We start from the raw sequence: 16,598 nt of genomic DNA, 5'->3' as shown, positions 1-16,598 counted from the left end.
TTTGTTCATGAGTCTTAAGCTGTCAGAGAAGACTGCGCCATACAAATCATCTGATAGTTACTTTGTTTTCTTTCGAAGAAGCACAAAAATAGTCAAAGGAGCTTGCAAAGAAAAGCGTCTGGACTTCTTTAAGTTGCTTGAAGACGTTTCACCTCTCATCCGAGAAGCTTCTTCAGTTCTAAGGTCAAATGGCCGAGAGTCCCAGATTTAAACCTCCTTTCACACCTTGGCTCAGGCGATTAGAGGATCATCAGGGGGTCCTTTTGTCCCTCTGTGGGGGGAAACTCCCACTAGGTTTAAATCTGGGACTCTCCACCATTTGACCTTAGAACTGAAGAAGCTTCTCGGATGAGAGGTGAAACGTCTTCAAGCAACTTAAAGAAGTCCAGACGCTTTTCTTTGCAAGCTCCTTTGACTACGATGACCTGGATGACTGAGAACCTTCACAGACAAGCACAAAAATGCTAAAAATATAAATATGAAAAAAGGATCAACGATCCTGTGAGCAGAGATACTACAAACACTAAGTGTATGATGTTTACATCATAGTGCGGCACTCAATCGTGATATGTATGAAGTTATTAACATCTCAAATGAGTTGTACAGTATGACTTGTTAATATAAACCAGTACTTCATGTCACCATATTGAATGTATTTCTGAATGGAGAGGATTGTTTGAGAAGTTTCCTTTAAAGTCTTCTAAGTCAAATAATGTTTGTTAAAAATAACACGCGTGCCTACCTTTTTCTTTTCAGTCATTCAAACAGCAGTTTCAGCACCACAGGCTGCCGTGGTGAAGCAATGGGATCAAAACCATCAACTGCGACTGATCTAAAGGTACGTGTGCTTGTTCAGGTTCTGTAAATGAAATGTCATCCTCATCCATCAGAGCTTATTACTGACTGACTGCTGCTGTGACACATGCACGCACACACCCTTACAGAGACACACTGGTATGTGGTAAGCATTTTTAAAAGGCAGAACATGCATGCACACATATGCGTGCACGCACAGTCTCTGTAACTTGTGTCAGTGTCACTAAACCAGTTTGTCTGCATTGTTCTGTCATAGTCACACACTATGACAAAACCAAAACACGCCTGCACGCACAACAAAAGGCTCTGCCATCTCGCTATACACACATGCACAGTGAGAACAAACAGGAAAAATTTAAGACACACACACACATATGTGCAAATGCTAGTGCACAAAATTAAGGCATCAGAACACGTAGCCGGTGTACTAAATTTACAGTGATGTGAAACTTCTTGTTCAGTCTTCAGTTTAAAAGAAAAGAGAAATCAAGCCTCAAATTAAAAATCTGACCACTGTTTAATATCATTTCATTTTATTTAGTATGTTAGTCTGACACATATATATTTGAATCATACCTGCTGGTTGACTCTCTGGTGCTGTGTACGTATCAGATTCTGGATGCTTCTTGTATCCAAAGCATGTAGTTTTGTCCTTAGTCTCATATAAGCTACGAAACAAATACAAATCCTCCGTTTTCATGGTTTCCTGATGTATGGAGAGAAATCCACACACAGACACATTTCCATTGAAGACATCAGTGAAGGTAGGATCTGTGTTTCAGTTCTCTCACTTGTGACTTTTCTCCAGTCTTTCTCTCTCGGTCTCTCTGCCTCAGGTTAGCCACACCCACCACCGACACTTTTTCTTTCTCAGCTTTATCACCTGCACATAGTCTGCAGTCAGTGTTGTATTTGTTTTTGAGTGTCACTGCTCATGTTTTCTCTCTGTGTATGTGTGTATGTGTTAGCTGGGTGGATTTATTAGCTGACAAACTTGGAGTTTTCCAGTGGGTGGAAATGCGTAATAATTTTTATTCCATCAGCTGCAGAAAAACTGGACTACATAGCAAACAGTCTGTTTAATTGCAGACTTGGCCTGCAGTTAAATGTAGTAGTTGTTGAATATACACAGACAGTGAAAGCTCAAACAGTGCACCTGTCCAACTATCGTAGCTGAATAAATAATGATTCCTCCACTATACTGCAGTACTGAGATTTATTTACATATTAAACAGGCAACTCTCAACTTGATCACACCTTTCCACTCTGTTTGGAAAGGTGTGATCAAGGGTGGTTAGTTTGCACTTGTTAAAGCAGCTGTGTCTGTCCCATATGATGTGTGGTCCAAGCACAAAACACAGCAGAGCTTTCTCACCAGTGCTTCTGCGGGACTAATGCAAAGATGCACACTGGGGAGTTAATTTAACCCTTCCAACACAAATCCTGGTTTAGCAGCTGTAATTAGAGTGTATAGGTGGACTATTCTGGTATTAATTAGTGACATTTCCTCTTTGTTTTTCTTTAGGCCTACACTTCAGATGAAACAAAAAGATGAGCAAAGTAAACCACATGCAGATCCATTTTGAAGAGGCCTGAAGTCTCAGTAGGAACAAACATATCCAAGGCACACTCGAATATTTGTAGCTTTTGTGTGAAAGCCTGTGTGAAGTGTCATTGTAGTGGCCTTGCTATTGAAGGCCACAGGTTTAATCCTTCTTGATTTTCCACTTTTACCTTCCTTTAGGAGCACGGTGAAACTGCCGTGGCTGTTTTGGTTTCAACCATCATGGAAATCTCTCCTGGTGCTCTCACTGCTGTCTCTGGTTTCAACCTGCACAAGTTCATCAGGGCAACACAGAGGTAACCAGCACTACATATTGTGTGCCACACCTCAGCGTATGTTGTTGCTGTTTAGGCTTTTTATGTTTAAGACACAAGCAAAGATTTTATGTTTTGCTTGAGTTGTTTAAAGGTTTCTGATTGTGTTGTTCTGTGTTTCTTTTAGCTGCTTCTGTTCTGAGAAAGAACTTTTGATATTGTTTACATTTCTGAGGTTTTGCTTAATCATGATTATTGTTCTGTTAGGCAGCCCATCTGTTGCTTCAGTCACTATTTCTTTGTTTTCCACCTCTAGTATGCATTGGAATTCTGCAAATGTGTGTTTGAAAGCAGATTACTTCACTGTCTGAAGCTTGATTTGTACCACAGCATTAAATATTACACCCCACATGCTGTAACCTCTGCTGTAGCCTGACATACACGCTCCAAGAAAAGCAGCTACATGTACACAAAACAGATTATTATGTACACCTGATTATTACAAGGGTAATGCCCCTGCATCCATTTTCTTAATTGCTTATCCAAGTTAGGGTCCCGGGAGGCCTGGAGTTCTTGTTGTCATAGAGCTGGACAGGTTGGCAGTGTGTCACAGGGATCATCCAGAGAGAAATTATAGCAGCAATGGCTAATATTTTTAAAAATTTAGACATACACTCATCTGCACTTTTAGGTGCACCTTGCTAGTACTGCATTAGACCCCCATTTACCTTCAGAACTGCATCAGTTTTCCACAGCATAGATCATGTGAATCTCCGATGTGTTTTCCAGTCTCCTATTGTCCAGTTTTGGTGAGCCTATTTGAATTGTATGAGTTTCCAGTTCTTAGCTGACAGGAATGGTACCGTGTGGTCTGCAGCTGTAGCTGTGCTCCCTGGTTAAATACCTGCTTACCTTTGTTGTAACAAATGGTTATTTGAGCTCCTGTTGCTCTCCTGTAAAGTTGAACCAGTCTGGGCATGTTTTCTGACATCAGCAGGGTATTTTTCACCCAGAGCTGGTCATCTTTACGTCACTGCCTGAATGCACCGAGTTGCTGCCATGAAACTCACAGTTTAGATATTTGCATTGACAATCAAGTTTACAGGCATGTCTAACAAACTCACTTGTCCCTCATTTTCATTCTAACAGGTCTTTGAGCCAGTTTTTCTTTCTTTTAAAGCATTTCATTTGTAAAGAAACAAATTCCCAGTGTTTATTTCCTCATTCCAGTTTGAATAACCCAGTTTCATGTGTGACTGGAGAGCAGAACAAACCAGTTCAGCCATTATATGGATCTACAGCAGCTTCCTCGTGCAAAACTGGTCCCTTGTGCATACACTGATCTTTTTAGTTCAAATTTGGCTTTGTGTAATGTAAGCATCTGGACCTTTCACAGAAAATATAGCAGAAAATAAGGAAAAGCATGGTGGGAAAAAGTGCATTGCTTTTCTTCTGATGTAATGGACAGGCTGTAAAACAACCTTTTTTTGCGCCACGGACCGGTTTATGCCCGACAATATTTTCACGGACCGGCCTTTAAGGTGTCGCGGAAAAATACAACAAAATAAAACTAGTACAGGTACCAAAAAAAAGAAGATTTATTCATAACACACGTGAAAAGACCCAGGAAGACCGAGTTAAAGATAAAAACGATAACAAAATAACGCTGAAAACCGATAAAAACCCTGAAAACCAGACATTTCACACCTGAGCCTCAACTCTCGCGGCCCGGTACCAAATGACTCACGGACCGGTCCGAGGCCCGGGGGCTGGGGACCGCTGCTCTACAGGGATCAGCCATAAACCATGCTGGACTGTGGTTACTGCTGATTAACACATGAGACAATTTATGTTTCCAGATTCTTTGAGAAGTTCTCTTTTGGTCCCTTCCTGCTGAAAGGATTCATTTTGAATTTCTGTGCTTAAACAGTCTACATGTAAGGAGCTAACAGACTGAAGAGTTTTGCTTTTTTTTTTTTGTCTGAGTTTTGAAAAGACACGTTGTTATTGTGCATGTTTTCACAGAATTTGCATAACAACGAAACAAATTAAACTATTTAGCATTCACCACCTGTTCTTTAGCACTGAAAACACAAAGCGCTGACCTCTAACACTGATAATCAGACTTAAACTACCTAGGCAGTCAAAATTAGCAGCTAGCTAATTAGTGGCATGTTTTAAAAACTGCATCTTATTTAAAAAAAACAAACAAACAGATCTCTTAATACTGTTGGATGGATTAGTAACATCTTAACCCAAGGTTGAATAACCAGGATTCCCCTCCAAAGAAACGCTGAGCTTCTCCCTTTTCATGACCTGGTTGACCTGCAGCTCTTTAAATATTGAGCAACAACTAGTTCAGTTAGTATATTATTCACTTGGTATTTAGTCTGTCTCATTAAATCTGAGTTCATTTTACAGATAGCTTGGAGTACTGCAGGGGTAACCCCAGCTGGAACTATTTGTGTTTGTGTGTGCGGTGTGAATCCATGCCTTTCAGTGTATGTGTGTATGTGCGTGTTTGTGTGTAAGCGCGTCCTGGCTGTGCGTCCACAGCAGTACTGGTATTGCTGAGACAGACGGTGAGCGGGTAGGTTTATTTTTGGGTCAGTGACAGTGTGTCAATGGCTGCAGATGCGTCGGAAAGGAAAGCTCTTAGATACAAGCAAACCCTGGTCAGTGTCCCTTCTCTTTCATTTCTCTTTCGCTCTCTGTCTGTCTCTGTCCTTGTGCCATGTCTACACCAGCCTTGATGTTTCATATCTAGCATGCGTCTGCAGTTTTGTTGCGGGAGTCCTGCATAACGCACCTGTATCGTCCACACTAATCTGCGTCCTTGTGAATGAACAGCATGTGACAAGGTGATGTGTAACAGCAGTATCAAACACACGGGCGTGCAAACAGGTGCTCTGATGCTGTGCAGCTCCTTCGCCCCTGTGACGCTGTCTCGCTACTTGTTTCCTACCGTCTCTGCTGGCCACCTGTTTGCTACCCTCTCTGTGCCTCGCTTCTTAAGCCCTGCTTGGTCTTTGCACATGTGGGACAGGCTTCTGTGACAAGTGCATGACTCTGCATGTCAACAGTTTCTGTGTATTAGGGGGTTTTGTGCGTATACATGTGTGTGTCCCAGGTGGTTTTCCATATGTTTCCAAAGAGGGGAAACCTGACCATGCATTTCCAGCATTCATGTAGCTGCTCGTGTCTTTTGGGACAAAGCAGTGTGAAGAGCGTCTCAACATCTGGCGGGTTTTCATTACAGCTTTGAGAGGTTCTGTTACACAACTCTGAATCGTCTGTTTCTTGTTGTTGAGTTGTTTAGGAGACCAGAGAACTGGAAACATTTTTGTTTGTTGTTTTTTTGTTGGTGTTTTTCTTTTCTTAATATCTGATTGTTCACTGTTAGCTTGTAATTTCTATTGAATAAATGTTCTTTTACATCTACAATAATAAGCAAAAGTTTAGTTTTTTGAGGTGGATCAGTGACGCTCTATATTTTTATTGTGTGACTTTAGTAGAGTGGCTGTCATTGATTCATAGCTGATTCATTGATTCATGTCATGGGTCTTGGCCTTGCTGTAGCTCATCAGTTCATCCCCTGTCTGAACCAAGCTGTTCAAGCTCCCTTCCCTCTTTTTGTAGGACATCTTTCTTATGAATAGCTTCCTCGTGCAAAACTGGTCCCTTGTGCATACACTGATCTTTTTAGTTCAAATTTGGCTTTGTGTAATGTAAGCATCTGGACCTTTCACAGAAAATATGGCAGAAAATAAGGAAAAGCATGGTGGGAAAAAGTGCATTGCTTTTCTTCTGATGTAACGGACAGGATGTAAAACAACCTTTTTTGCGCCACCGACCGGTTTATGTCCGACAACATTTTCACAGACCGGCCTTTAAGATATCGCGGATAAATACAACAAAATAAAACTAGTACCGCTACAAAAAAAAGAAAAAGATTTATTCATAACACACGTGAAAAGACCCAGGAAAACCGAGTTAACGATAAAAATGATAACAGAATGATGATAAAAACCCTGAAAACCATAAATTTCAGCCTCAAGGCCATCCATGGCCCCGGACCATGGACAGCTACTGTAAAAGATAGTTATGGTTTAATTGAAACATTTATTCTAAATGATTTCTGATTTTTAATGAAATTGAATATTATAATGATAAGAAAAGTTAGAAACCCTGGTACACAACTGGGAAACAGAAATCTCCCATGCTGTTACTGACACATACATGCCACATTATACTGGTTTGTGAAGCGAGTGGTACACATGAGTGTATTTCAGTGTGTTAAGAAGAGAAATGTTAAACTCTTTTTGGCTTTAGTTGCCAGGATAACAGTTTTAACAGTCTTTTAAACATCATAAATGTTCATTAGGTAACAAACAGTGGAACATAAGAGTGATGACTGCTGACAATATGCCTTTGTACACATATCCGTATACTGAAAATTGTTATTATGAATCCATGAATTCAATTTCATGCTGTATTAGATGGAAATGAACATTCTTTGCTTTCATAAATAATGACTCCTTTAAGTGACATCACAAGTTTTAAAGGTAGCTTGTTTTTTTTACTTTACACTGCTGAATATTTAAAGCCTATCAAATTAGGATTGAAATCCCCACACTCTCAGACCTTTCTGAAGGTCTATTTTATTTATACTTTCTGTATTTTTACTTTGTGTACTTGTAAGATACTCGTCCGTGAAGCTGCCTTTGATTGCAGTGCTGTCTTTTTAATCTCCTGAGTCATTTTCCTGCTTAAATCATGGTTAGTTAAAAGCAAATAAAAAATATATATTAAAAAAATCACTCTGACAGACTAAGCCATACAGCAGCCCTCCTCAGTGGTGTTGAGAGCCTGGAATGTGAAGGCTGGTGATCAGAGTGACCTATAGAATTTAATGGCTGTTGAAATCGTACGCCTACGAGTACCTGAGAGAGTGCAAAGTTATCTAATCTGTCGTGTGTGTGTGTTTGTGCTTTTGGATACTATGCATGCTGTGGTAACATCTTTCCCATTTCTTATGTGTCCTTTTTTAAATTTGATAATAAAAAAACTCTGACAGCAATTTCTTACAATCAGGACACGTGGCCAGAGAGCTGGCAGTCATGCAGAGAATGCGTGGAGTTAAACCGGCCTCTATTTTAGAAACGCTTCATATGCGTCGGCTTTGACTGCACATGACGACATATAGTGGCTTAACTCACATTGTTATATAAATCCCTCTCTGTACAGAGCGATACCTGCTCATGATGTGACATAATTCAGTTGGGAAAAATATTAGTAAATTATCCAAAAAGAACAAAAAAAACCCTCTATCTTCCAGAGCAGTGTGGTTAGAGACAGAAAATGTATCAGATTTATGGTTTCCTGATTTTCTTTTTTCTGTTCTGTTTATGAAATGCACAGAAAATATGAACATTTCATTGAGTTTCTTTTGCAATATTTGTATAGATAATCAGTGGTTAGCACTGTTGTGTCACAGGAAGAAGATCCTGCTCCATCTCTGCTCCTCCATCTGGCCTGGTTTTCCTGTGTGTAGTCTGCATGGGTGGGTTCTCTCTGGGTTCTCCAGCTTCCTCCCACAGTCCAGTTCTAAATTGGATATAGGTGTGAATCTGAGTGTGAATGGTTGTCTATCTCTGTGTTAGCCCTACGGCAGGCTGATAACCTGCCCAGGGTGTGCCACGCCTCTCGCCACGTGACAGCCCGTCCACCATATGATAGGTGGCCCAGTTCCAGTCTGTCCTGGCTGGCCCTACCAACTCCTTATTATAAGAAGTTAAGTTGCCACTGTCCAGCTGTAGGTACTTCATGCCAACAAGCACAACAACAGATCAAAAACCCATTTAAAACATTTGCCAAGTTAAGAGGTCAGTCTGACTAAAAAAGCCTGGACACTGTGTGCATATATGGTGATGACCTGTCAATCACAAAGTAACCACACAGGTTTGGCATGGCATTCTCTATAAATGTTATATAATTTGAAAAATAATATAGAATTTCTTAAATGAGCCTCAAAACTAACCACCGAGCCCATGAGCTCATTAAGAAAGTGTTTACTGAGGTCATAAATCAGTGCAGAAGTAGTGTTGTTTCTCTATTGATTGTTATGAAAACGGACGTCTTTTCTTAATAAGAGTCGCTCCCTGTTGGCTGTTTGAAATATTGCATTTTTTTGGCAATTGTCCCACTTTTCAGACCCAGAGGTACGTCTGTCTTTGATATACTGAGTGTTTTGGAGCAGTTTTAATCCCTTCATACTTCCTTTCGATGTATTCCCAAAGCGAACAGGACCCAGTTAGAAGAACACAGAGTAAATGAATGTGAGACATGGGAAAAACCGTGGAATACGATGAGGCATTGAAATGTACGATGGTAGGAGAGAGGTGTGGGAAATGTAATGAGGAATATTGGATCACACTGGTCCTAAATTTAGCCCAGAGTAGTGTTTCAGCGGCAAAGAGAGAGAGAGTGGTGAAGTAAGGAATAAGAGTAGGGTGCAGTGAAGGAAGGGGGCACAAGTGATTAGTGCAGAGTAGAGTTTCAGTGGTCAAGAGGAAAACAGGAAAGAGGTAAAGGGGACAGTGTCAGATTTCTGACAACATACAGTACTGCGCACAAGTCTTGAACCACACCTCATGTCTTTGATTCTTGCTTCCAAGCAGCCAGACGTTCGTGGAATTTTTAAAAGTAAGTAAAGAGCAGTAATTCTCCGGGATTTCTTAAGGTCTTTCAAACTTTGTCTTTGGACGTTGGCTGCTTTTTCATTAGTCCTTTTACTTTTCTTACTCCAGTTAATCGCTTAACACTGGCCTATTTAAGCACTTAAGGGATGAATGAATGTTGTGTCAACACATAACAGACAACTTAGCAAAGAAACAATTTTAGTTGGTCAGTTGAGCCAAAGCCTCATAAATCATCTCAGGCTCTCAAGAAGGAAAGAGAAGAAGGAAAGTAAGAGGAAAGGCTAAGGATGCCAAGTTATAAATAAAGAACATTTTAAGGCCTTCATTTCTATTGATTGCATACTGCCAAGTGTGAATCTACTGCCACAAGGTGTCAGCAGCAGCAACATTGTAGCAGCAGTGACACAGCAGAAGTCAAATCTGGCCCAAGTAGAATTTTCCCTGAAAATTGGATGTAAAAGTAACTGCTTAACACTGTTTTTTAACAGGCCGTGTTGAAGGATAAAGGCAGTCATACCAACTATTGGCTTTCATGCTGGTTGGAATTCTACAACCTCCGTTTTTGCCGTGTATACTCTTTCTACTCTTTTTCCAACTTTATTTGCCTCTTATCCATTTTCCTAGCAAAATACAAGAAATGAAGTGTGACTCAAAAACTTTGCACATCATTAGTATGTGTGAGATTTGAATCTCTTAAATTCAGAATGTTTTTAATGTTTGTCATCCTAATAACCAATTTGTCCACATTTTTTCTGTTATAGTATTGATTCAACAATTTTAATTCAGGATTCCTTCGCGCCATCTGTTTGCATGTTATGGAAATTATGAGAAACTTCTTATGTAGAATGCACAAAGCATCTTTTTGTAATGTGCTTTTGTATTTTAAAAGCTTGTTTCACCCAATTTTACTGCTGCTTAGATTAAAAGAGTGCCACACGTGTGATCCTTTTAACTTTTATCACATGAGCTCTGAGTCAGGACGTCCGTGCCTTGCTCTGTTGTTTGAGCCTGTGCTGTGTGCAGGCATTCAGTTGTAGTACTTTGTGTGTTATGCTGCTCAGGTTTCACCATGCATTGACTGCCATCTATGCACACAAACACACACAGACACACAGCATGTCCAGCGCCTTATGTGCACGTGTGTCTGTGTATCTAAATCCATCCATCCGTCAGTCGGCCTGTCCGTGAACCTGCTAAATCAGAAGGCGTTGAAAGGATCACACGTGGACGTGATATAAGCGACAACTTACCAGCTTGTCACTTATATTCCTGGGTTGCTATTGTCTGCTGTTCATGTACCAAAGCACATATGAGGCTCGGTCCTGTATTTGTGGGGCAGTGCTGGAGTTTTTTATGGTTCAAGTGTAAATGGGTAAATGAGCTGGAATCTCTGTATCCACTCTGCCTTTTGTATCTATGGAGTGACAATGAAATTTAAAGAACCTCTGTGACTGTGGTGACGACTAGGCCTGATCCACCTGTCAGGGAGGTTTGTACACATTTGCATCACATTTGCACCGTAACAGAGTGAAACCATGGTAAAGGTTTCACACTCAGATTACATTAAGTGAAGTCAAACTTTACATTCAACTACTAGTTTTAGTAAATTGTTACATTGTGATTTAATACTATATAAAAAAACTAGTAAAAATACTTTTTATTTGCAGCTGTATGATGTAAATATATGACATCAGAGAATATGATGAGCGTATTGACTGTGCACCAAAGCATTTTTTGTCAGTATGCAGTTACACTAAGGTGGCTACACTATGTGTCGTTGAGTTTATGTGACTCTGTTTGTTGCATTTACAGTTTAGTATTTTTGCTTTCCTTGCAGCTGCATTACTTCTGTGTTTTAACTACAAAAAATCTTTTCTTTATTTTGTCTGTCCTTTTATTGAAGTGAGATTCCCACAGAGAGACTGAATGCACCTTCCCTCTGTTTGGTTTTGCAGCAGATGACATTTTACAATAGTTAGCGATTGAAAACAGAGGCGGAGTTCTCAGTACAGCACTCCAAACTAGTCCTAAACAGTTCGGCTATGTGAGAAAGAATAAATTGAGAATTGTGATAGCAGCTTTTGCAGCGTTCAAACTCATCCCGTGTACATTGAAAATGTAGTTTAGATACAGATATAATATTTGTTGGTAGCACTTGAGACAGGACAGACTTTGAACACATGTAAAAGAATTTCACACATGTGCATATCAAAATATTTGAATATAAACACATTTTACTTCTAGTGGGTTATTTTTTTTATGTTTAATCAAATGATGAGCTGCTAGTCTGTCTCCCATTGATCTTCTTTTGTCTGCAATTATTGTGTAATTTCCCAGCAGAAGAACCATAATCTAGCTCATTTAAAACAACAAATTTATGTATTAAGTATGCTTGGGCAATTCAATAACATTTTCACCATCAATTCAGCAGCTCTGCTTCGAACGTGTGTGTGTGTGTGTGTGTGTGTGTGTGTGTGTGTGTGTGTGTGTGTGTGTGTGTGTGTGTGTGTGTGTGTGTGTGTGTGTGTGTGTGTGTGTGTGTGTGTGTGTGTGTGTGTGTGTGTGGTGCAGAATCTCTGTCAGTATCTTTATACAACCCTGCACAGGATGTACTTGGCCAATCACAAGCAGTATATTTATCCAGACTTATGAACCAAATGTATAGGCTGGTATAGGAGTGACAAGCCAGACTGAGTAGTTAGAAGAACGTTCCTCACACTTTGATTTAACTCATCAATCTCACAAAAGCAGAGGTGTCCTAGTTTCCCCAGCATTTAAGTGCATCGTGCATTAATGAATCTGTGTGGAGCTGAACTGTGGACACATTTAATAACCTGAAATGAAGAAAATGATCACAAATATTTTTAGGCATTAATGACATTAATTAAATCTGAGTTTGTGTCCATAGATCAGGCATTACATTATATTTGCCACCACTTTGAGTCCCGTCGGGTCTTTATTGAAGTGAAACCCAGACACTTGTAAATGCGACAGAGGAGAATTAATCTCTTCCCCAGATGTCCCGGACAGTTTTCATGGAGTCTGTCCAGCGGTGATAAATCTAGAGGCAGAGTCCATGTTTCCGTTTCCATTAGAGCCGTTTGGCTCAACACGTGGTCCTGTCTAATTTTAAAGTGAACCCTTCTTTGCCAGGCTGCCAAAAGGAAAACACTCCTCATTCTCACTGTCTCAGGAACTACCTGTGCATGTTCATGTCTGATGGAGTCATGAAAAGACAAAAAATTGTTAACTGATCATTTGGCAGCTCTATGGGGAGTACCAAGAAAACCAAGGAGGCTCCGGCAGACGGGAGGCCACACGCCTGCTGACTGAGAGGCAGATCAAGAAACATGGGACCCACCACCGCAGCCACGCCAGGACACGGCACGGACATGGGCGCCGTGGCCAAAACGGATACCACAGCCGCCATCAATACAGCTACTACAGCAGGCAACGGAACAGGCGTCAGTCCAATATGGAGACCGATGCTGCTGAGGAGCAAACAGCTGAGCCCGACCTCGCGTCCTCTGTGAAGAAGAAGCGCTCCTACTCCAAGTGTAGAGGTGAGATGAGGCAAAAGTGAAGACAGAAAATGATGCTGTGTGAGTGCCACGTTTAGAGCTTCTGGGATGTGTTGGTTTCTGCAGACTGCATAGCACGAGTGCAGCGATTCCTTGTGACCAGGTTGGGAGAGGACTGGATCTTCCTGGTTCTCCTGGGCATCACAATGGCACTGGTCAGCTGGACAATGGACTACGCCAGTGCAAAGAGTCTACAAGGTAGGACTGTGAAGCAAAAACACGAGTCAGGTGTTTGTGCAAGAAGCACTTTTCTTTCTGTCCTCTTTTAATATCTAACCATTTCCCTTCCTCCCTCTCCTTCTATCCATGTAATTTGGTTATTTTACTTCTTCTTTTAATTTACTTTGTTTTTGCTTTTTTCTGCCTCTACACTCGTTTTCTTTTCCTCCTTAAATTTCCTCCTGCATCAGCCTATAAGTGGATTCACGGGGAGCTGAGGGGGAACATCCCCCTGCAGTACCTGGCCTGGGTATCCTATCCCCTGATGTTTATCCTCTTCTCCTCCCTCTTCTGTCACCTGGTTTCCCCTCAAGCTATTGGTCTGTACCCCTGTCTTTCTCATGCTTCTGTGTGTTTGTCTACCGTAACGTGTAATCCATAGATTTAAAAGTGCATTTCAAATTTAGTCTGCACTCTTAAATACTGGGACAGGATCAGACATTTAGGTTCTTATTGGTTATGAAATTAAGAAAAAAATAGGGAACTGAAGCTGAGGGAGAACATCTCCAACTCATTTTCTCTGCAGCCATTAAACAACCGATCAACAAAATAGTTTTTCATTCATCTAAACTATGCAATTTTTCACACTTTCAGCCCTTTATGATGCTTGTTTACCAACAGCAGCTTTACAGAGGAAAGTTTTTGCATTGCTATTGTTTTCTGTCTGTTTTCGTTCTCACGGTGTCACACAGTACTGCTGTTTTGTTGTCTCACAGATAGACACAAGGTTTTCCTTTGGTTTGGTGCCTTGGGACATATGGATGTTTGTAAAAGATCTCTCACATTTGTGTGCAGTCAATATTGTGCTTCATATGGTTAATACTGTGGATTTGATTTGATGTCTAAACCTAAACAGCAGGCACAATGAAGAAAAAGAAAGAATCCACCAAGTGAAACAAAGCACAACAAACACACAACATAAATGAACCACAGTCTCCTGGCTGGCAAACTTTTGACGCTTTCTCCAACCTGCAAATGTGGAATTATTTTGTAACTTTTTCCCTCAAGCATCACTAACTAATTGCAAAGGAAAACTTGTAATTATTTCTGCAAGCAGCATTTGACATAAAATGCCACTTGCAGAAATGTTTGATGCCCTGAATGAAAATTAATTGAGAATTTGCAACAAATTATTCAGAAAACAGCAGCACCAAAGCCATCTGAGACAAGTGTAAGGTTAGGAAAGTGTGTCGAGTCATAAAAGGTTCAGAACAGTTATTATTATTTTGTTATATAACCCTTCTGTTCTAGGTTCTGGTATACCAGAGTTGAAGACCATCCTGAGAGGTGTGGTACTAAAGGAGTATTTGACTCTGAAGGCGTTCATCGCCAAAGTCATTGGTCTGACGGCTGCTCTGGGCAGCGGCATGCCTGTAGGCAAAGAGGTGGGTCAGCCCAGATAAATGAAAAAGCTTCTCGCGGGCTGTTTCATTTAATCGAACCATTGCATTGTTTTATTTGATTAACCTTTTTCTTTTTATGCTCCATTCCTGCACTCAGGGCCCGTTTGTTCACATTGCCAGCATCTGTGCAGCAGTTCTCAGCAGGTTCATGTCCTTTTTTTCAGGAGTTTATCAGGTAAGCTGATGTCAGGAAACACTCGAATTTCCCTCTGATTGAATATTCCTTATTTATATGTTGTTTCAATGCTGACTCCTCCTCCTCTCTGGATCAGTAGAATCCATACTGTTACACAGACATCCTGACGGTCGGTTGTGCTGTCGGGGTGGGCTGCTGCTTCGGTACTCCGCTTGGAGGTACACATCCTTTTCCCTGTGCTCCTCTGCTCTCTTTGTCTGACTCATATCCCTCAGGAGTGCATGTAAGACAGTCAGACCTCTGCTTTGGGTATTTTCATCACAGTCTGGTGCACACAGGAAACCGAAATTCAGAGTCAAAAACGGAAAATATCAGAATTCTTATGTTCATCTACAGTCAGTTTTCCATATTGCAGAGGTTTTAAATGTAGATTAGTGTGATGATGGAAGTACACATCTGATACATGACTAATTCTCTGCTCTTTTTTTCTTCCTCCACCAGGTGTGCTCTTCAGCATAGAGGTAACATCTACATACTTTGCTGTAAGAAACTACTGGAGAGGATACTTTGCTGCTACATTTAGTGCCTTCATATTCAGAGTGTTATCCGTGTTTAATAAAGATGCAGGTATGTGTGCAAATATATATATACTACTTTCCAAGACATGAGCTAGAGGGAGCCCTCTCTCCACGAAGCAAAGTGTCATGTCTTTATATGGACACTGACAATATGTGTGTACTGTAGTTATAGCACTCTCCCTCCACTAGATGGCGATCTCCTCCTTCATGTAGCAGCAGAGTGTTTCAGTGCCTCGCTCGCGTCTCCGTGGATGTTTAACCAATCATTTTGCTGTACAAACACATTCCTGTGACTTTGCAGTACACCACATATTAGCTTTGTGTTTGTATGTCACAGTAAATGTGTTATCTGCTATTAGTCTAAGTACTAAAATAACCACAAGCTCCAGTTCATTATTTAAATGAATTGAAATGAAAGCCGAGGGTATAAATTTGGGCACTTTTTCTTTTTCTTCCAGTAACCATCACGGCTCTGTTCAGGACAAACTTTCGTATGGATTTCCCTTTTGATCTGCAGGAGCTGCCAGCATTTGCCATCATTGGGTGAGCAAAGAGAAAGCAAACACACACACCCCCCGGCAAACTCGTTAGGTACACCTGTTCTTTGTGAAGGCATATGTCCAACTCACCAGTATTTGGACAGAAAGTGCATCAGAACAAGGAAAAGCATGATTTAAGCGACTCTGATTGTGGCATAATTGCTGGTCTGAATATTTCATAAACTGCTGATCTACTGGGATTTTCCCCACATAGCCATCTGCAGGGGTTACTGAGAAATGTCCAAAAAAGAGAAAATATGTAGAGGTCAGAGGAGAATGGTCACTCTGCTTCAACCTGACAGGCAGCAGTAAATTAAACAACCACTCGTGACATGCAGAAGAGCTCACCCTGACAGTGTTTGAAACAGTTTGGCTGCAGCAGCAGAAGACCAGACTAGATGCTGCTTATGTCAGCCAATAAACTCACACAGGCTCATCAAGACTGGAAAAATGTTGCCTGGCCTGATTTGTCTCGATTTCTGCTGCAACATTCAGATGTCAGGATCATAATTTGGCATAAAAAACATGGATCCATCCTGCATTGTATGATTGGCTGCTGGTGGTGTAATAGTGTGGGGGATATTTTCTCGGCACACTTTGGGGCCCATGTCTGTCTCTTTATGATCACATAGTGTCCATCTTCTGATGGCTGCTCCTAGCAGAATAATATGTCGTGTTTCAAAGCTCGAGTAATCTCAAACAGATTTCTAAAAGATGACAATGAGTTCAGCCACCAGATTTCAATCTAATAGGACATCATGGACGTGCAGCTGACAAATGTGCAGTAACTCTGTGACATCATGTCAA

General features: G+C 40.9%; 2 protein-coding genes across 3 annotated transcripts in view; one reads left to right on the top strand and one right to left on the bottom strand.

Annotated features, from left to right (window-relative positions):
• Positions 1-1,631, bottom strand: part of styk1a (serine/threonine/tyrosine kinase 1a) — a 12,285-nt gene extending 10,654 nt beyond the window's left edge. Inside the window, exon 1 of one of the 2 annotated variants that reach the window (XM_026155765.2) lies at positions 1,393-1,631. The gene's annotated coding sequence lies outside the window, so the exon portion shown is untranslated. Of the gene's footprint in view, positions 1-742; positions 901-1,392 lie in introns of those variants that run through there. The other variant, XM_026155766.2, reaches the window with a different exon arrangement.
• Positions 1,632-5,243: 3,612 nt separating this feature from the next.
• Positions 5,244-16,598, top strand: part of LOC113014323 (chloride channel protein 1-like) — a 53,155-nt gene continuing 41,800 nt past the window's right edge. Inside the window, exons 1-9 of the mRNA XM_026155762.2 lie at positions 5,244-5,309; positions 12,601-12,898; positions 12,983-13,114; positions 13,327-13,455; positions 14,387-14,520; positions 14,636-14,713; positions 14,814-14,892; positions 15,176-15,301; positions 15,711-15,795. Of these exons, the coding sequence (XP_026011547.2) occupies positions 5,259-5,309; positions 12,601-12,898; positions 12,983-13,114; positions 13,327-13,455; positions 14,387-14,520; positions 14,636-14,713; positions 14,814-14,892; positions 15,176-15,301; positions 15,711-15,795 (1,112 nt within the window). The 5' untranslated portion in view covers positions 5,244-5,258. The remainder of the gene's footprint in view (positions 5,310-12,600; positions 12,899-12,982; positions 13,115-13,326; positions 13,456-14,386; positions 14,521-14,635; positions 14,714-14,813; positions 14,893-15,175; positions 15,302-15,710; positions 15,796-16,598) is intronic.

The sequence above is a fragment of the Astatotilapia calliptera genome, chromosome 22, assembly GCF_964374335.1.
Source record: "Astatotilapia calliptera chromosome 22, fAstCal68.1, whole genome shotgun sequence".
Lineage (NCBI taxonomy): Eukaryota > Metazoa > Chordata > Actinopteri > Cichliformes > Cichlidae > Astatotilapia > Astatotilapia calliptera.
The sequence above is the reverse complement of the archived record's forward strand: the minus strand, read 5'-3'. Positions and strand labels throughout refer to the sequence as shown.